General features: G+C 41.5%; 1 protein-coding gene across 4 annotated transcripts in view; it reads right to left on the bottom strand.

Moving 5' to 3' along the window:
• Positions 1–21,315, bottom strand: part of PARL (presenilin associated rhomboid like) — a 126,726-nt gene that overhangs the window by 40,771 nt on the left and 64,640 nt on the right. For all 4 annotated transcript variants that reach the window (XM_073561044.1, XM_073561041.1, XM_073561043.1 and 1 more), the window contains exons 7-8: positions 2,221–2,370; positions 1,342–1,412 (exon numbers count right to left, since the gene is read on the bottom strand). In XM_073561044.1, the coding sequence (XP_073417145.1) occupies positions 1,342–1,412; positions 2,221–2,370 (221 nt within the window). The remainder of the gene's footprint in view (positions 1–1,341; positions 1,413–2,220; positions 2,371–21,315) is intronic.

The following is a 21,315-nucleotide window of genomic DNA, read 5'->3' as shown; positions in this document are numbered from 1 at the left end:
CTATGGGGTCACAATTATTTTACATCTCCACCTTACTATCCTCTGTGTAAGGGTTCCCCCACCCCAACTTTATTTGCTGATTGTATTTGGTGTCAATCTATATCCTCTCTCTAACATTTTTTTGGATATGAGGGTTTTTTTTTGTCTTATAATACCACTTAGGCTCTACCTTTATAGAGATATTGGTTTCTCTCTCCATACCATTGGATATCTAAAATTTAATATACTATTTGTAGGTGCTTAGGTGCTAACCGTTGCTTCCTGTATGTATTGGTTACATTTTTTGTAACTGTAGGGGTGGCGGCGAGGCAGGGATAACAATTGGGTGGTGGTGCTGCTGGTGTTAGTGCAGATAGGTGGTGGAGGTGTGCTGTACTCACAGGAATGGGGGTGTGACCCGCTTCTTGGCGTCGACAGGCACGAGACAGAGACAGGAGAAGTATTCAACAGTTTCTGCTTTTATTGGCCGCCCTTACAGCGACCAGCACAATGCATGACAGGACTTTTACACTGTTCTCTCTTGCAGACAGGACCGAGTACCTTCGCTTATTGACTTTCACCGTCGAAGTGTACTTTGTGGCTCTTCCACCGTGGCTGCCCTAGGCCAATCCACCACGGCGCTTCACCCTACAAAGTCCACCAAATTACAGGTCCTCACAGACCGTCTCTGCCTGTGACCAACGTCCTTAAGGGTCACCCCCTGTAACCGTATCTGCTGTCCAAACTCTCTGAGGGGTCTCCTCTGTATAACAGACCCTACTTCCTTGTGAGGTCCCCAGACTGACTGAAGCTTCTAGAAGCTTACCTCAGTATTTATCCAGTTAGTCCAGGTAGCCCCGCCCACTGTCACCTGACAGTCACCTTTGCCCAATCAGAGTCACCTTAACCTCTGACCGTTATGTAACGCTCGCATGGCAGTTACATAACCACTGTCGTCGGTGCTCTCCAGTGACCTCTAATGGACAAACTGCCACATGACACCTTCTTTTCCTACCTCTCTGTCTTCTACTACAGACAGAGCCGTACTCAGTTCAACCTCCCCATATAACCACTTGTGTATTTTAAATGCTTTTAAAAACTTTGTGTGGCTTTGTGTGTCTCAATAAAATTTGGTAATATTTCTGGAGATCCCTGCTTTTGGTAGGTTTCTTGTCCTTGGTGGTTATGTGGGGAATGACGGAGCATTTGAGCATAAACATATCTCCTTTAGCTGCTGGCACAGAAAAGGATGGAATAAAATGTGAGAAAAAAAATAAAAATCAACTGCTCCTTCAATTTCTCTGAACACATTACTGCTTCATCAACATTAAACGGTGCAGAAGAAAATGGAAAAATACCTACAGCACCAAGGGATGGGCCAAAGCGTCCGGTGGTTGCTTTACACACATAGCTTGCCAGTGTAGAAACAACTCCTACGAGACAGAAAATGAACGAAATGCTGCAATTAAATAATCCCATTGGCATTTACTTTCCCAAGATAACAGAATATAACGCTGCACTAGATATTATTTCAAGAGTGTCTTCCTTGATAAACAAAAACATGCAAGATAAAAACAGTTGGGGAGTGCACGTGAGCAGTACCAATATGTTAAGATTAATTGTGGCCAATATTAGCTCCAAATGGCTACTAACCTTTAAGGGTTTTGCACCCCTGCATAACCCCGGTAGGGAGCGAGAATGATGTTGAAAGAAAAGGGTGTACAGGGCTGTAAACGCTGGGCAATGCCACAGTAACACCTACTGTAGGTGTGTGGTGGAATCCAAGCAAAGCCACAATGCACGCAAAGCTGTGCCCACGGCCGCACCTCCTCCGGTCAGCTCCGCCTCCGATGGCGCAGGTCACCACACCGTCAAAATGATGCATGTGGAGGCATCGGCATACATCAGCACGGCCTACGTACCTAATGCTGAAGATAGGGTACGCAGGCTGCATGTCGACAGAGGCGGAGCTGACCGGAGGAGGTGCGGCCGTGGGCGGAGCTTCACGGAGGAAGCCCGCATCTCCTCCATACGCTAGTGTGAAACTAGCCTTAGTAAGTAAAATAATAATTGTACACAAAAAATAATAGCCAAGAGCTTTCCATTCTCACACTACAGTGCAGGCTCTCATACACAAAATGTTAGTTATTCCCTCACATATAATAAAAAGAAAAATATTTTAATTGCAACACCTCCATCTTTTCTGCACTTATTTTCATGTATGATGCCTTATATGCTTACCTGCTGACATGTACAGTGCCAGAAACTGCTCCGGGCCCAGGATAGAAACAACACTGGATGAAAAGGTCCATAAAACATACATATTTGCAGCCATATGGAGAAGAGAGAAATGGCTAAAGGTGGACAGAATCATAGGCAAGCACAGACTCTCTGTAAAGACAAAAAAAACAAAAAACAGCTCCTTTAATTAAAATTCAATAATGCGATTCTTTGTTGTGCTGCCCTCTTGGAGATTTTATATCAGTGTAAACAATCTAGTATTTAGTAGACCAAACAGGGCAGTAGCGGATGATGCCTCGTACTGGTGGACCCGAGCCAAATAGCGAACGCTGATTGGCTGCAGTGGTCACATGACTCTCCAACCAAATGTTGGTACCAAGTGACAATAGTGCTCAGCAGGTAACAATGTTGCCAGTCAAGAAGATAAGTTGTTCCCCCCATCACCCTGGGACTATTCCAAAAGGGATGTTAAAAGGGTTGGCAGCTACTTTAGAAAGTCCCTTTCTTGTGAAGTAACTGGCATAGATGAGCACTTTATTAAATATGTAGCTTTCTCAAGTAATTGTGTAACCTGAGCTGGTCTCTGGATGAGAATCGCCTGACTTCCAGTGATGTCATATCAAAATCTCCCCAAGTTCCTGGCTCTGGAAACGCACAGGTGGCATTGGCTTCATTCGACATAGTTCACACTGCTCCAGCGCATGCTGTTGTAAATGAAGTTTTCCCTTATATTTGTATGGGGATCAGCATAGATAAAGATGGGGGTTCGGTATGGAGAATGGAGTACCAATGGGGCTCGGGATAGAGAAAGTGTAGCATGGGGAACGCTCCTTAAGACGAATGTGGGGATGTTCAGTATGGAGAATAGGTAGCATCCCCATGATGAAGCTCGCTTGTCCCTATTACAGGTATATATAGAGTAGAATGTAAAAGTTTGTGCACCCCAGGTTAAAATTACTGTAGTTGTGAACAGTTAAGCAAGTTGAAGATTAAATGATTTCTAAAAGGCCTAAAGTTAAAGATGACACATTCCTTTGTATTTTAGGTACTTTTGAAAGTATCACAGCTTGTAAAGGCTTTTTGTAGCCAAACAAAAGTCATTTAATTTTTGTCTGAGGGATTGTCATCCATTCTTCCTTGGATAATTCTTCTACTTGTGTGAGGTTCCTGGGTTGTCTTGCATGCACTGCTATTTTGAGGTCAAGCCACAGACTATCAAATGATGTTCAGATCAGGGCCCTGTGAGGGCCATTGTAAACCCTTCAGCTTGCGCCTTTTGAGATAATAATTGTTGATTCTGACATGTGTTTAGGATCATTATCCATTTGTAGAAGCCATCCTATTTTCCAACTTCTGCCTTTTTATAGATGGTGTTTTGTTTGCATCAATAATTTGTTGAAATTTCATTGAATCCATTCTTCCCTCTAGCAGTGAAATGTTCCCTGTGCCACTGGTTGCAACACAACCCCAAAGCATGATTTAATGCTCCCATGTTTAACGGTTGGCGAGATGTTCTTTTCCTGAAATTCTGAGCCCTTTTCTCTCCATACATACCTTTGATAATTGTGTCCAAATAGTTCTATTTTAACCTCATTGATCCACAGGACTTGTTTCCAAAATGCATTAGGCATGCTTAGATGTTCTTTTGTATACTTCGGTCGCTGAATTTTATGGTGAGGACGCAGGAGATGTTTCCTTCTGATGACTCTTCCATGAAGGTCATATTTGTGCAAGTGTCTCTGAACAGAAGAACATGCATGAAAAAAAAAAAAAGAAAAAAGCAGCATGCCCAAAGGAATTGGGAACACCCAAGTGATTCAATAAAAAATATCAATGCTTTATTAGTCAAACACTCACATGTGAAAAGAAATGCAATGAATGGTTTATTTTGTGCGTCATGCACATTTGAACCAACTTCATTAACATTGACGTCTTTTACAAGATGGCGGTGATTGTGCTTTTCTCCTGATCAGTAGCTTTATTTGTGATTAGCTAATTGTCTTTACATGTTCGGACGTGTTTGGTGGCAATAAACGTGGGGTGTATACCCCCCTGGCTCCCCTCAGCATTCATGGCTCTTTGCATGACTGCCTCTGTTTGACCAATGGGTCTGAGATCCAAGCCATTTCTCTTCATTGCATCACAAAACCTAGTTTGGCTTTCTATTTTAGCTATATTCAATATTCCTTTTTGGTCATCTTATGGACCAACATATAGGTATTCGTATATGCACATTTTGGAGTTTCTCAAATTTTCTTATACTAGCCACTAACATGATGCTGTGAATAGATATTTGAATTAACTTTTTTACTAATTATTGTTCTATTTAAGCACAGCATTTTCTATGTGGTATCCAGTGTGTGTCAGCCATTGCCAAACCATGGGCATGACTGGAACATTTTCCATTGTTTGATTTTAAATGGTTTTATTCTGCTTATGCTGTGTTTTTTCTTTTCACATGGGAGTGTTTGACAAATAAAGCATTGATATATTTTATTGACTAAATTGGGTGTTCCCAATTCCTTTGGGCATGCTGCTTTTTTTCCCATGCAAGTTTTCACTAGCATGATCTTGGAGAATCCCTTATTCATTATAATGAAGTGGTGCCCTCCATACTTCTGTCATTTTGAACAGAAGAACATTGCACCACAACTCCAGAGTCTGCTAAATCTTTATGAAGGTCGTTTGCAGTCAAGCGGGGGTTCCGATTTGCCACTCTAGCAATCCTACAAGCAGCTCTCAGTGAAATTTTGCTTGGTCTTCCAAACCTTATCTTGACCTCCACTGTTCCTGTTAACTTATTTATTTGTTTTACTCATTTATATAGCGCCATTAATTCCACAGCACTTTACAGACATTATTGGCACTGTCCCCAATTGAGCTCACAATCTAGAATCCCTATCAGTCTTTGGAATGTGGAAGGAAGTCGGAGGACCTGGAGGAAACCCAAGCAAACACGGGAGAACATACAAATTCCTTGCAGATGTTGTCCTTGGAGGGATTTGAACCCAGGACTCCCAGCACTGCAAGGCTTCAGTGCTAACCACTGATCCACTGTGTTAACTGCCATTTCTTAATTACAACTAAGGAAAGGGCAACATAAAAAAGCTTTGCTATCTTTTTATAGTCTTCTCCTGCTTTGTGGGACTTCCACCATTTTCAGAGTGCTGGGCAGCTGCTTAGAAGAACCCACGGCTGCAGTGTTTTGGCACAAGGTTAGAGGAGGCTGAGTTTTTATAAAGCTGGGAAATTTACATCTCCTGGCCTTTCCTACCAATGATCATTGACAAGCCATAACGATAACAGGCTAATTAAGCTCTAAAACCTTGGTCAAAGTTATCTCAGAAGACAAATCTCCAAGGGTGCCCAAACTTTTGCATCAGCCCATTTTCCTTTTTGTTATTTTTAACCCCTTACTGACATCGTGCGTAATAGTACATCAATGTCAGTATCCCTGCCCTTGATGTGGGCTCCGGCGGTGAGCTCACATCAAAGCTGGGACATGTCAGCTGTTTTGAACAGCTAACATGTGCCCGCAAAAGCCGCAGGCAGAATCGCAATCCGCCCGCGGCTATGAACTGGTTAAATGCCGCTGACAGCGTCATTTAAATGGCATATCCGGTAATCGCGCAGGAAATGTGCACACCGGTGACCTGCGTCACGTGATTGCGGGTCACCGGTGTGTTGGCATGACAACCAGAGGTCTTCTTGAGACCTCTAAGGTTGTTGATGCCAGCTTGCTGTGAGCTCCATCCTGTAGTTGGCGCTCATAGCAAGTCTGTAATTCTACTACATAGAGGCAATCTGAGCCTCGCCTGTATATAGAAGAGCCAATCGAGCTATGGCAGCTTGAAGCATGCCAAAAGTAAAAAAAAAAAAAAGTTTTTAAATTAAAAAAAAAAATAAAGTTCAAATCACCCCCCTTTTGCCCCATTCAAAATAAAACAATAACAGAATCAAACACACACATATTTGGTATCCCCGAGTTCAGAATCACCCGATCTATCAATTAAGAAAAGGGTTAACCTGATCTTTAAATGGCGTAGCGAGAAAAAAAGTCAAAACGCTGGAATTACTGTTTTGGTTGCTGCGACATTGCATTAAAATGCAATAACGAGCAATCAAAAGATCGTATCTGCACCAAAATGGTATCATTAAAAATGTCAGCTTGGCACACAAAAAATAAGCCCTCACACAAACAAAGATCACGAAAAATGGAGACACTACAGGTATTGGAAAATGGCACTTTTTTTTTTTTCAACAAATTTGGAATTTTTTTTCACCACTTAGGATAAAAAAAAGAACCTAGACATGTTTGGTGTCTATGAACTCGTAATGACTTGGAGAATTATAATGGCAGGTCAGTTTTAGCATTTAATGAACATAGCGAAAAAGCCAAACAAAAAAAGTGTGGGATTGCACTTTTTTTTTTTGCAATTTCACCGCACTTGGAATTTTTTTCCCGTTTTATAGTACACGACATGGTAAAACCAACGATGTTGTTCAAAAGTACAACTCGTCTCGCAAAAAACAAGCCCTCAAACGGCCATATTGACAGAAAAATAAAAAAAAAAAAAAGATATGGCTCTGGGAAGATGAGGAGCGAAAAACGAAAAAAAGCTCCGGTCATGAAGGGGTTAAAATGTAAAAATGACTATTTTTTGTGCCTGCAATACAAAGGAAATGTGTCATCTTTAACTTTATCCTTTTTAGAGATCACTTCATTTTCAACTTGCTTAACTGTTCACAATAACAGTAATTTTGACCAGGGGTGCCCAAACTTTTACATACCACTGTATTGTGCTCTAACTTAATTTATTTATACATTGTTTTTGTATGCTCTTTTATAATGGCACTCACATTTTATTAGATTCAATGTTTTCACTTTAATATGATCACATATTTGCACCTTGCTCAATATCCTGCACATTTTTTCATACACTAGGATTTACCCCCAAATATACTGTCACCTATATTGTGTATGGTATTTATTTATTATTTTTGTATATGCAGTTTGTCATTTTGGGGTGACAGACTCCACTTCAGTAAGATTACAATCATTTCACCCAAAGAATGAATGTTTTGCTTGTGCATTGGTTGATTGACAAGCCTGTTTAAATGCATCAGTTTTCCATTTTCGGATGCAGCGTTAATGCTCCTTAAAAGGGGTTGTCTCAAGTTGGAAAGCGGTCCACCGATCCCAGGCGGTCGGACCACCAGCGTTTCTGAGAGTGGAGATCGATCATCCACACTACAGAGCCATTAACTCTTAATGGGTGCACCGGAGATAACCACTGAACTTCGGTTTTCAGTATAATCAACTGCTGTGCCATTCAGCCGAGGCTCTTAAGAGCCATGGTTCTCAAAATCAGTGGGGGCCACGGCGGTCAAACACCAGTGATCAGAAAGTTATTCCCTAACTAGTGGATAGGAAATCACTTTCAAACTTGAAACATCCGCTTTCAAGAGTCATCAAATGTGTAGGGTTAGCGCACAGCACTCTTCAAAGGACAAAAGAGCAGATCAGGGCCTTCTCCTACATAACGACGCAAGATCAAAAATCCAAGGTGGGTGGATCCTTGGATACAGCTTGAACAGGAAACTAGTAGATAGTGTCCATCAGGTGATGAACTTCAAAACATCTTTATCATGTGTATGGCAGAATAAAGACGTTTTGAACTTCATCAACTGCTGGACGCGATCTACTATTTTCCTGAAACCGTTTTAAAGAGTATCTAAACTTCTGGGATATTTTTTATGGTTTTAGGCCCATTCTGAGTAGATCAGTGGGTCACTCTGTTCTGAGGCCCCCACAAGTCGCTAAACAAAGACTTTCTAGAAGACGTCAGCTCAGAAGACAGGAGAGCATGCACACATGACACAGTGAATCCTGTGAGTAGAAAGTAATAGTCGTGTCTCTGAGGCAGTGCACTTCTAAGACGTCTTTTGAAAAATTGGTGGGAGTCTCAGGTCCTAACTTATAATGCTCCTTCTCGATAGTGAACCCACCTCAGACTCAGACCAATCTGTTCAGAAAGAATAGACCTAAAACATACAAGATATCTCCCAAAAGGTAAGTTACTCCTTAAATGTTTAATAAAGCTACTGCATGTGACTAATCAGTATTGTGGTTCTGGTATCGTCTGCAGTCTGATGATGGCTGGTAACAACAAATTAAGCATCTCCTTACCATTGTTAGGCACATCCTGGGAGATGTAGGTTAATGTGATACAATCTTATATGGGCTGACCAGACACTGCAATTGATTGCTGTACTAAGCTTGGCAATGTATTCAGGTACTGATGAGGGTGTGGAGACACAGCATTGCATCTTAATTAACCAGACAACTACTCTTAGCAAACCAAGAAGAATAGACTTATCTGTAAGGCTTTTGAATGTAAGCATTTCATTCTGGCTGGTCAAGAAAACAGACTTTTGTTTGTGTAAGCCTGTAATATTGACTTGTAAGCTGATATGTGATTTAACATAGTGTTATCTTATCCTTGATGACTAGTGATATGGTAATTATGCATTGGGTAGCCAAGATAGTTTGTTGATTTTTAAAACAAAGGAGGAAAATCTATGCACCTAAATTACAGGTGCTTGTCACAAAATTAGAATATCATCAAAAAGGAAATTTATTTCAGTTCTTCAATACAAAAAGTGAAACTCATATTATATAGTCATTACAAACAGAGTGATCGATTTCAAGTGTTTATTTCGCTTAATGTTGATGATTATGACTTACAGCCAATGAAAACCCAAAAATTGTTATCTCAGTAAATTAGAATACTTTATCACACTAGCTTTAAAAATTATTTTAACCCCTTAACCCCCAAGGGTGCTTTGCACGTTAATGACCGGGCCAATTTTAACAATTATGACCACTGTCCCTTTGTGAGGTAATAACTCTGGAACATTTCCATAGATCCCGGTGATTCTGACATTGTTTTTCTTGTGACATATTGTAGTTCATGATAGTGGCAAAATTTCCTTGATATAACTTGTGTTTATTTGTGAAAAAAAAACGGAAATTTGGTGAAAATTTTGCAATTTTCCAACTTTGAATTTTTATGCCCTTAAATCACAGAGATACAGTACAGACCAAAAGTTTGGACACACCTCATTCAAAGAGTTTTCTTTATTTTCATGACTATGAAAATTGTAGATTCAATCTGAAGGCATCAAAACTATGAATTAACACATGTAGAATTATATACTTAACAAAAAAGTGTGAAACAACTGAAAATGTCTTGTATTCTAGGTTCTTCAAAGTAACCACCTTTTGCTTTGAATACTGCTTTGCACACTCTTGGCATTCTCTTGATGAGCTTCAAGAGGTAGTCACCGGAAATGGTTTTCGCTTCACAGGTGTGCCCTGTCAGGTTTAATAAGTGGAATTTCTTGCCTTATAAATGGGGTTGGGACCATCAGTTGTGTTGTGCAGAAGTCTGGTGGATAAACAGCTGATAGTCCTACTGAATAGACTGTTAGAATTTGTATTATGGCAAGAAAAAAGAAGCGAAGTAAAGAAAAACGAGTGGCCATCATTACTTTAAGAAATGAAGGTCAGTCAGTCTGAAAAATTGGGAAAACTTTGAAAGTGTCCCCAAGTGCAGTGGCAAAAACCATCAAGCGCTACAAAGAAACTAGCTCACATGAGGACCGCCCCAGGAAAGGAGGACCACCCCAGGAAAGGAAGACCAAGAGTCACCACTGCTGCGGAGGATAAGTTCATCCGAGTCACCAGCCTCAGAAATCGCAGGTTAACAGCAGCTCAGATTAGAGACCAGGTCAATGCCACACAGAGTTCTAGCAGCAGACACATCTCTACAACAGCTATTAAGAGGAGACGTTGTGCAGCAGGCCTTCATGGTAAAATAGCTACCAGGAAACCACTGGTAAGGACAGGCAACAAGCAGAAGAGACTTGTTTGGGCTAAAGAACACAAGGAATGAACATTAGACCAGTGGAAATCTGTGCTTTGGTCTGATGAGTCCATATTTGAGATCTTTGGTTCCAACCACCATGTCTTTGGACGACGCAGAAAAGGTGAACGGATGGACTCTACATGCCTGGTTCCCACCGTGAAGCATGGAGGAGGCGGTGTGATGGTGCTTTGCTGGTGACACTGTTGGGGATTTATTCAAAACTAGCTGAAGAGCCAGGCGTTGCCTGGGCATAGTAACCAACTGTGGTTAGTTATAACAAATTATAATGATTATATTGCACATAAAAACTTTTCACATCATATATTCAACACTACAGATTTGCAACAAAAATTAACTAAAGTACAAAAAATGGAAGGATCCAGCGATGTCGGGTGACAGTTAAAAACAAATATTTATTGTCAAAATGGCATTAAAATATTCTCAGGCACATAATGTCTGGCAACACTGCATGGAAACACAGATCTACGCGTTTCGACGTAAGGTCTTTATCAAGATCTGGCTGTGTGCACACTGAACAGCATATTAATATGGTGGCCAATAACATGATTGGCTGGACAATTAAGTGCTATAATATATGCATTTTACAATAGTAAAAAACAAAAAAAGAGAAACAATGCAAATTAACTAAACGATTACAGGAGTATCCTCTCCTGTGTGATACTTTCTGCTGAGCTGTGTATCTAATCCTGCTGAGCTATGTATCTAATCCTATCGTGTGTTACTGACTGCTCAGCCGTGTATCTAACCCTATCCTGTGTGATACTGACTGCTCAGCTGTGTATCTAATCCTCTCCTGTGTGATACTGTCTGCTGAGCCGTGTATCTAATCCTATTCTGTGTGATACTGTCTGCTGAGCTGTGTATCTAATCCTGCTGAGCTGTGTATCTAATCCTATCCTGTGTGATACTGACTGCTGAGCCGTGTATCTTATAGACGATAACACCATAGAAATGATAATAGGCCTCAGTTACCACAACTGTCTCCAAAGAAAACTGTTCCTGATAGCAACCAATCACCGCTCATTTTTCATCTTTTAAACAGCTCTGGGACAGCGTGGCGAGTTTGGAGTGGCGACTTTTGTGTTTTGACTTATGTGGCGAGGTTGGTGTATGTGTGGTGAAATGTGTGCCGAGGGTGGTATATGTGTTGAAGCACGTGGTAGTGTGTGGCGCATTTTGTGTGTGTGTTCATATCCCCGTGTGTGGTGAGTATCCCATGTCAGGGCACCACCTTAGCAACTGTACAGTATATACTCTTTGGCACCATCACTCTCATTCTTTAAGTCCCCCTTGTTCACATCTGGCAGCTGTCAATTTGCCTCCAACACTTTTCCTTTCACTTTTTCCCCATTATGTAGATAGGGGCAAAATTGTTTTGTGAATTGGAAAGCGCGGGGTTAAAATTTCACCTCACAACATAGCCTATGACTCTCTCGGAGTGCAGACGTGTGACTGTGCCAAATTTTGTGGCTGTAGCTGCGACGGTGCAGATGCCATTCCCGGACATACACATCCACATTGAGCTTTATATATTAGATTGAAGGCATACTGAACCAGCATGGCTACCACAGCATCTTGCAGTGGCATGCTATTCATCCGGTTTGCGTTTAAGTTGGACCATAATTTATTTTTCAACAGGACAATGACCCCAAACACACCTCCATGCTGTGTAAGGGTATGTGCACACTTTGCGGTTTCTGCTGCGTTTCCGCAGCGTTTTTGGCTCTGCAGATTCTGCTGCGTTGTACAGTACCTTTATTTCCTATGGAAATAAAAAAAAGCTGTGCACATGCTGCGTTTTTTTCCGCGCGGTTTTGCTGCGGTTTTCAAAACGCAGCATGTCAATTGTTTGGTGCAGAAACGCTGCAGTTTTACACCTCATCCATTATGAGGTGTAAAACCGCAGGGCAAAACTGCAGAAAAACCGCAGCACTTTGTCCTGCGGATTTCCTGCAGTTTTCTCTACAAAATCTGCAGAGACAAAAAACTATGTGTGCACATACCCTAAGGGCTATTTGACCAAGAAGGAGAGTGATGTGGTGCTACAGCAGTTGACCTGGCCTCCACAGTCACCAGACCTGAACCCAATCGAGATGGTTTGGGGTGAGATGGACTGCAGAGTGAAAGCAAAAGGGCCAACAAGTGATAAGCATCTCTGGGAACCCCTTCAAGACTGTTGGAAGACCATTTCCGGTGACTACCTCTTGAAGCTCATCAAGAGAATGCTAAGAGTGTGCAAAGCAGTAATCAAAGCAAAAGGTGGCTACTTTGAAGAAACTAGAATTTAAGACATATTTTCAGTTGTTTCACACTTTTTTGTTAATTATATAATTCCACGTGTTAATTCATAGTTTTGATGCCTTCAGAGTGAATCTTACAATTTTCATAGTCATGAAAATAAAGAAAACTCTTTGAATTAGAAGGTGTGTCCAAACGGTCTGTACTGTATGTCACACAAAAAACTTAAGTAACATTTCCCACATGTTTACTTTACATCAGCACAATTTGGGAACCAAAATTTTTTTTGTTAGGAAGTTATAAGGGTTAAAAGTTGACCAGCGATTTCTCATTTTTACAACACCATTTTATTTTTAGGGACCACATCACATTTGAAGTCACTTTGAGGGGTCTATATGATAGAAAATACCCAAAAGTGATACCATTCTAAAAACTGCACCCCTCAAGGTGCTCAAAACCACATTCAAGAAGTTTATTAACCCTTCAGGTGCTTCACTGGAATTTTTTGAATGTTTAAAAAAAAAAAAAAAAAAAAAAATGAACATTTAACTTTTTTTTCACAAAAAATTTAATTTTTTTTATTTTACCAAGGGTAAAAGGAGAAATTGGACTGCAAAAAGTTATTGCGCAATTTGTCCTGAGTAGGCTGATACCTGATATGTGGGGGTAACCACTGTTTCGGCGCATGGCAGAGCTCAGAAGGGAAGGAGCGCCGTTTGACTTTTTCAATGCAAAATTGGCTGGAACTCAGATTGGATGCCATGTCACGTTTGCAGAGCCCCTGATGTGCCAAAACAGGGGAAACCCCCCACAAGTGACCCCATTTTGGAAACTAGACCCCCCAAAGGACCTTATCTAGATATGTGGTGAGAACTTTGAACCCCTAAGGGTTTCACAGAAGTTTATAACCTACAGCCGTACAATTAAAAAATCATTTTTTCCACAAAAATGATCTTTTCACCCCCAATTTTTATTTTCCCAAGTGTAACAGGACCCCAAAAGTTATTGTGCAATTTGTCCCGAGTACGCTGATACCCCATATGTGGGGGTAAACAACTATTTGGATGCATGGCAGAGCTCAGAAGGGAAGCAGCGCCATTTGACTTTTTGGCTAGAATTGAGATTGGACGCCATGTCGCATTTGGAAAGCCCCTGATGTGCCTTAACAGTAGAAACCCCCCACAAATGACCCCATTTTGGAAACCAGAACCCCAAGGAACTTATCTAGATGTGTGGTGAGAACTTTGAACCCCCAAGGGCTTCACAGAAGTTTATAACGCCCAGGTGTGAAAATAAAAAATTCGTATTTTTTCCACAAACATGATCTTTTAGTCCAATTTTTTTTATTTTACCAAGGGTAACAGGAGAAATTGGAACCCAAAAGTTGTTGTCCAATTTGTCCTGAGTACGCTGATACCCCATATGTGGGAGAAAACCACTGTATGGGCACACGTCGGGGCTCGGAAGGGAAGTAAAGACGTTTTGGAATGCAGACTTTGATGGAATGGTCTGCGGGTGTCATGTTGCCTTTGGAGAGCCTTTGATGTGCCTAAACTGTGGAAACCCCCCACATGTGACCCCATTTTGGAAACTAGAGCCCCCAAGGAATTTATCTAGATGTGTGGTGAGCACTTTGAACCCCCAAGTGCTTCACGGAAGTTTATAACGTAGAGCCATAAAAATAAAAAATCTTTTTTTTCCCACAAAAATGATATTTTTGCCCCCAATTTTTTATTTTCCCAAAGGTAACAGGAGAAATTGGTCCCCATAATTTGTTGTGCAATTTGTCCTGTGTAGGCTGATACCCCATATGTGGGGGTAAACCACTGTTTGGGCGCATGGCAGAGCTTGGAAGGGAAGGAGCACTGTTTGACTTATTGAATGCAGAATTGGCTGGAATTGAGATCAGACGCCATGTTGCGTTTGGAGAGCTCCTGATGTGCCCAAACTGGAAACCTCCCAATTCTAACTACAACCCTAACCCCAACACACCCCTAACCCTAATCTCAGCCCTAACCCTAGCCCTAACTCTAAGGGTGTGTGCACACGTTGCAGAGTCTGCTGCGGATCCGCAGCAGTTTCTGCTGCTTTGTACAGTATCTTTATATTCAATGGCAAATGAAAAACACAGTGCACATGCTGCAGATTTTTCCACGCGGATTTTCTGCGGTTTTAAATCCGCAGTATGTCACTTCTTTGTGTGGAATCTGCAGCGGTTTGACACCTGCTCCATTACCAGGTGTCAAAACGCAGGGGAAAAGCGCAGGCTAATCCGCACTAAATCCACAGGTAAAACGCAGGTCATTTGACCTGCGGATTTAGCCAAATCTGTGCGGAAAAATCCACAGCAGAATCCGCATCGTGTGCACACAGCCTTACCCTAGCCCTAACCCTAACGGGAAAATGGAAATAAAAACATTTTCTTTTAATTTTATTATTTTTCCCTAACTAAGGGGGTGATTACGGGGGATTTGATTTACTATTTATGGCGGTTTTTATTTTTGGCAGCTGTCACACGCTAAGACGCTTTTTATTGTAAAAAAAAAGGTTTTGCATCACTACATTTTGAGAGCTATAATTTTTCCATATTTTGACCCACAGAGTCATGTGAGGTCTTATTTTTTAAGGGACGAGTTGACGTTTTTATTGGTACCATTTTCGGGCACATGACATTTTTTGATCACTTATTATTCCGATTTTTGGGACGCAGAATGAACAAAAACCAGCGTTTCATGAATATCTTTTGGGAGGTGCGTTTACACCATTCTGCGTGCGGTAAAATTGATAAAGCGGTTTTATTTTTCGGGTCAGTACGATTACAGCGATAACTCATTTATGTTTTTTTATGTTTTGCCGCTTTTATGCAACAAAAACAATTTTATATACAAAAATTATTTTTGCATCGCTTTATTCTGCGAGCTATAACTTTTATATTTTTTCGCTGATGGTGCTGTATGGCGGCTCGTTTTTGCGGGACAAGATGACGTTTTCAGCGGTACCATGTTTATTTATATTCGTCTTTTTGATTGCGCGTTATTGCACTTTTTGTTCGGTGGTATGATGATAAAGCATTGTTTTTTGCTTCGTTTTTTTGAAGGTGTTAACTAAAGAGGTTAACTAGTGGGACAGTTTTATAGGGCGGGTCATTACGGACGCGGCAATACTAAATATGTGCATTTTTATCTTTTTATTTACAAAAAAAGAATTTATTGGGGAATTTTTTTTTATTTGTAGATTTTTTACACTTTTTTTTTACTTTATTATATTGTCATCACTATAAGGTGTCAGATCGCTGATCTGACAGTTTAGACAGCACTCTGTCAGATCAGCGATCTGACAGGCGCTGCTGCAGGCTACCTCGTGCCTGCTCTCAGCAGGCACTGTGGAAGCCGCCTCTCTGCAGGCCCCCCATATTGGATCCGGGGGCCTGCAGAGAGGAGACCCTCGGGTCGCTGGGAAGCACGGAGGGAGCCCCCTCCCTGCGTGCTTCTCTCCTATGCCCCCGGTACACTGCGATCATGTTTGATCGCAGTGTGCCAGGGGTTAATGTGCCGGGGGCAGTCCGTGACCGTCCCTGACACATAGTGCCGGGTGTCAGCTGTGATAATCAGGGGGGAGCGCCTCTGATCGCTATGACGTACTATCCCGTCCTTGGGAATTAAGTCCCGGGGCACATGGACAGGATAGTACGTCATATGGCAGAAAGGGGTTAAAATCTGAAATGTTGGCCTACTGAAATGTATATTCAGTAAATGCACTCAACACTTGGTCGGGGATCCTTTTACATCAATTACAGTGGGTACAGAAAGTATTCAGACCCTTTTATATTCTTCACTCTTTGCAGCCATTTGATAAATTCAAAAAAGTTCATTTTTTCTCATTAATGTACACTCTTCACTCCATCTTGACTGAAAGAAAACAGAAATGTTGTAATTTTTGCAAATTTATTAAAAAAAGAAAAACTGAAATATCACATGGTCAGAAGTATTCAGACCCTTTGCTCAATATTGAGTAGACGCACCTTTTGAGCTAGTACAGCCATGAGTCTTCTTGGGAATGATGTAACAAGCTTTTCACACCTGGATCTTCTGCCATTTTTCCTTGCTGATCTTCTCCAGTTCTGTCAGGTTGGATGGTGAACATTGGTGGACAGCCATTTTCAGGTCTCTGAAACATTTGTTTTTTATTCTGCCAAGATGGGGTGCAGAGTGGACATTAATGAGAAAAAAATGAACTTTCTTGAATTTACCAAATGGCTGCAATGAAACAAAGAGTGAAAAATTTAAACGGGTCTGAATACTTTCTGTACCCACTGTAAGTATTTGATACACTGAAGTTTTTGTAAGTTTTCCCACCTTAAAAGAATGGAGAGGTCTGTAATTTTTATCAGGTACACTTCAACTGTGCAAGACAGAATGTAAAAAATTTAAAGGGGTCTGAATACTTAATCCGTACCCACTGTACTGCATCAATGTGGCGTGGCATAGAGGCAATCAGACTGTGGCACTGCTGAGGTGTCAAGGAAGCCCAGGTTGCTTTGATAGCAGCCTTCAGCTCGTCTGCATTGTGGGGTCTGGTGTCTCTCATCTTCCTCCTGACAATACCCCATAGATTCTCTATGGGGTTAAGGTCAGGTGAGTTTGCTGGCCAATCAAGCACAGTGATACTGCTACTTTTAAACTAGGTATTGGTACTTTTGGCAGTGTGGACAGGTGCCAAGTTCTGCTGGAGAATGAAATTTCCATCTCCAAAAAGCTTTTCGGCAGAGGGAAGCATGAAGTGCACTAAAATTTCTTGGTAGACGGCTGCACTGACTTTGGTCTTTATAAAACACAGCGGACCTACACCAGCAGATGACACGGCTCCCCAAACAATCACCGATTGTGGAAACCTCACACTAGACGTCAAGTAGCTTGGCTTGTGTGCCTCACCACTCTTTCTCCAGACTCTGGGACCTTGATTTCCAAATGAAATGCAAAATTTACTTTCACCTGAAAACAACACCTTAGACGACTGAGCAACAGTCCAGTTCTTTTTCTCTTTGGCCCAGGTAAGACGCTTCTGACGTCTATTGGTCATGAGTGGCTTGACACAAGGAATGCAACACTTGTAGCTCATGTCCAGGATACGTCTGTGTGTGGTGGCTCTTGAAGCAATGACTTCAGCAGCAGTCCACTCCTTGAGAATCTCCCTCAAATTTTTAAATGGCCTTTTCTTAACAATCCTTTTCAAGCATGCGGTAATCTGTTGCTTGTGCACCTTTTTCTATCTTACTTTTTCCTTCCACGTAACTTTCCATTAATATTTTTGGATACAGCACTCTGTGAACAGCCAGCTTCTTTAGCAATAACCTTTTATGGCTTACCCTCCTTGTGGAGTGTGTAAATGACTGCATTCTGGACATCTGTCAAGTCAGCAGTCTTCACTGTTATGAATGGGTCACCGAGGAGGAACAACAAAAGCTAAGTCTCAGAAAACCAGAGAGGTTGGTCACTATGCAGATCCCTGATCTTAACCACACAACTAACAGTAGCAGTGGAGCGTTCCTACGTTGTTCTTAGACGCCTCATCACCGCCGGAGGACTACATAAACCTAAAGTAAGAAAAAAGGGAAAACTAACTGCCCCAGAGCAGACCCCAAAGGAAAAGACAGCCCCCACACATGTACTGACGGTGAAGCAAGATGAAAACACATACACAGGCAGGAAAATAGGCTGAGCAAACGATGGGGCCCGACTAACTAGAAAGGACAGGAAAGGAAAGCCACTGTCTGCAATCTGCCAAAAAACCCTACCAAAAATAATGTCCAACACGTCTGATAGCAAAATTAACCCTGAAGTCACTAGACTTCTCCCACTATATCAGCACTCTGAAATATTCTGAAACCGAGCAAAAAGAGACCTTCTAATAAGGGACAAAAAGGCAAATTGGCAAATACAGATAAATAGGAGTGGAAGTTCAGCATAGCCCCAGCAGGGGCAAGCTGACCACACAAGAAACTGAATTGACCAACAAGCACAAGTGTGAACATTAGCAAAAAACAAACTTAACTTAAGAAGACTGGAAGAGAGCTGAAGTCCAAGATATGAGAAGCAGACTGAATCACCAGCAGCAGGATAGGGCGTCGGCTGTCTTATATCCCGTCTGATACTCCAGAGATCCAATCGTTATCCTCATCAGGTGGCAGATCACTACCACTTAAACCAACCTCACTACCTCCTGTCACCACCAGAGGGAGAACGGAAGGAGAACTCTCAACTGGAGGAGCAGAAAATGAGCTCATAACACTTCCCTATGATTGTGGAGCCTACTGAAACAGACTACGGGACCTTTTAAACACTTAGGAGGCCTTTTTGCAGGTGTTTTTTATTAATTATTCTAATTTACTGAGATAATGACTTTTGGGTTTTTGTTGGCAGTAAGCCATAATCATCAACATTAACAGAAAATAAAACACTCTGTTTGTAATGACTCTATATAATATAGGAGTTTCACTTTTTGCATTGAAGAACTGAAATAAATAAACGTTTTGATGGTATTCTAATTTTGTGAGAAGCACCTGTACAGAATTAAACAAGGAGACTTCGTCTTCACCATTGTTCCCCTTATCTGTGATGCTGGACTGAAGGACACTTGATAAACATAAAAAGAGGTGATATGCCTCTGACCGAGACAGGGAGAGAGACAGCCAGAGATTCTCCAAAGACATCTAAACATCCATGGGATCCTAGAGGACTGCTGCCAATTCATCAAAAATTCATCCCTCCATCACGAGGGACACGGATCTATCATTCACCAGTAAACAACCTAGGGATTTTCAGCCATGATTGGAAGAATATATATCTGCTCCATTGGCCATCGCTGAATCATGGATACATTTGGAGAAAGCCAGGATTGGGACCCGCCGGTTGCCTGACTCCATGGAGATGTTTGGACAAACCAGGTTGTAACCCTCTGGCCAACTGGTTTTGTACCTCAATGGACTGTCATCTTCCTACACTTTTCGTTACCTTCTCACTTTGTGTGTGCCACAGGTGAGGTAGCCAACCCTGAGAACTCTAATGTTACAGCTGCCATTATCCCAGACGAGTCAGCGGAAGGGTGAGACTCTAATGTGCCCCATCTTGGGGTATTTTGCTTTGGACTATTCTACGTGTTATCTGCCTGTTTTGTGGTTCACTAAAGCATTGCCACACTGCTTTACCCTCACCCTGTGTTGTCTGAGTAGCGTTATACCCACGTTAAAAGAAATGCATGCATTCGGCGGGACGATCCCTGGTCCATTCAGTTTTAGCTAGCAGACCAGGGCGCCTACACAAGTGGTTCTTGTGATGCATTACTGTACTAATGGTGGTTCTGGTGATGTATCCCTGCACTGATAGTGGTTCTGGTGATGTAGTATTGTACGTTTTAATCTTACAGTTTTTAGAGGGTTAGTGTGCTGGACTAAAATTACAGCTAAAATCAAATAGTATGACCAAAATAAATTCACTACCAAGGGCATACAAAGGATAACCACTTACAAAAATACTTTAGTTAAAATCTTACACTATTTTGTTATTTTAAAAACATTTTTAAAATAAACACATCAAATTTTCCACATCAGCACACTTTCTATCACGATGCCTAGTCATTGTTCCTTTTTGTTACTCTTACCATCCATGATCTTTTGACTGAGTGGAGCATGCACCCAATTTGTGCATAGACCTGGACTCTGTGGACTTCCGGTACCAGGGACACACTAGAACGCACTGCCATCATTACTATGACTGCGCTGCAGGCTTGCGTGTCATCTACTGGAAGCCGCGGGTCACATGATGGTGACATGCACAATGGGTGGCGCGCCAACACATACTCGCTCAAACTGGAAGGTACAGTATATTATTTCATATAATAAACACGTGACTGGAAGTAACAGTATCCCATTGGCGATGGCAGCTTTAAAAACCCATCAGTGCCCCTTTTCTAAACAAGCCTCTGTAGAAGTGAATGCGAAACGTGCGTTGGGGTGGAGGGAAGCACCGTCAGACCCCGCAGCAACATCGTGGATATCCCTTGGTCTTCTATAGCAATAGGTAATAAATTTCTTCCTTTTCTTGTTACTTATTCTTGACATCCATATATTATAACAAGAAAATAGCCACTAGGCAAACACTTGGTAAAAACTGATGCACCTCCACTTTTTTCTATATGGCTGTCACGCAAATGCCTGTTCAGGGCACACCATAACAAGCCTGGGACATTTAAACAGAGTGTACAAGCCTATTGAGTGCTAATATAGGAATTTTCCAATTTGAGCCAAGTAAACATAACATCTTTACACTATAAACGTGGGTTTCATCTGACGTGCTCTTCCTTACACAAAAGGCATCCTTGTGCTATTGTCCGCATTATGTCTGTGATTACATATTTTGAGATTTTTAAAATAACTAATAAAATATTGTAAGATTTTAACTAGTGTATTTTTAAGTGGTTATCTTTGTATGCCCTTGGTAGAGAATTTATTTAGGTCATACTATTTAATTTTTTCTATTAGTTCATGATATGATGGTATTCAGACAATTTTATTTGCTGATCTTAAAATTACAGCTGTCTAAATGTATGTCAGTCAAACAGTAATGGACTAAAGCCCCTATACACTATAGACAGCTGTCAGATCGTTCGGCCAGCAGCTACCTCGCCCAGCTCTTCCCCATGTGCAGGAATTTTCATTCTGCCGAGAGAGCCTGCATTCTCTATGAAAGCCGCTGCTAGACATCTATAGCAGCAGCTTATTTTTTTATGGGGTAGCTGTAAATTCACCAGGAAAGGCTAAGAGAACAGCTATGAGCTGACATTAATAGCCTGGTAACCTTTTGGAATATTGGCCCAGGTTATTAAAAATCAGCCCCCAGCCATAGGCTTT

This window comes from Dendrobates tinctorius, unplaced genomic scaffold, assembly GCF_039654945.1.
Source record: "Dendrobates tinctorius isolate UK_male_01 unplaced genomic scaffold, ASM3965494v1 ptg000312l, whole genome shotgun sequence".
NCBI classification, from domain to species: domain Eukaryota; kingdom Metazoa; phylum Chordata; class Amphibia; order Anura; family Dendrobatidae; genus Dendrobates; species Dendrobates tinctorius.
Note: the sequence above shows the minus strand (reverse complement) of the source record. Positions and strands in the feature narration are given on the sequence as shown.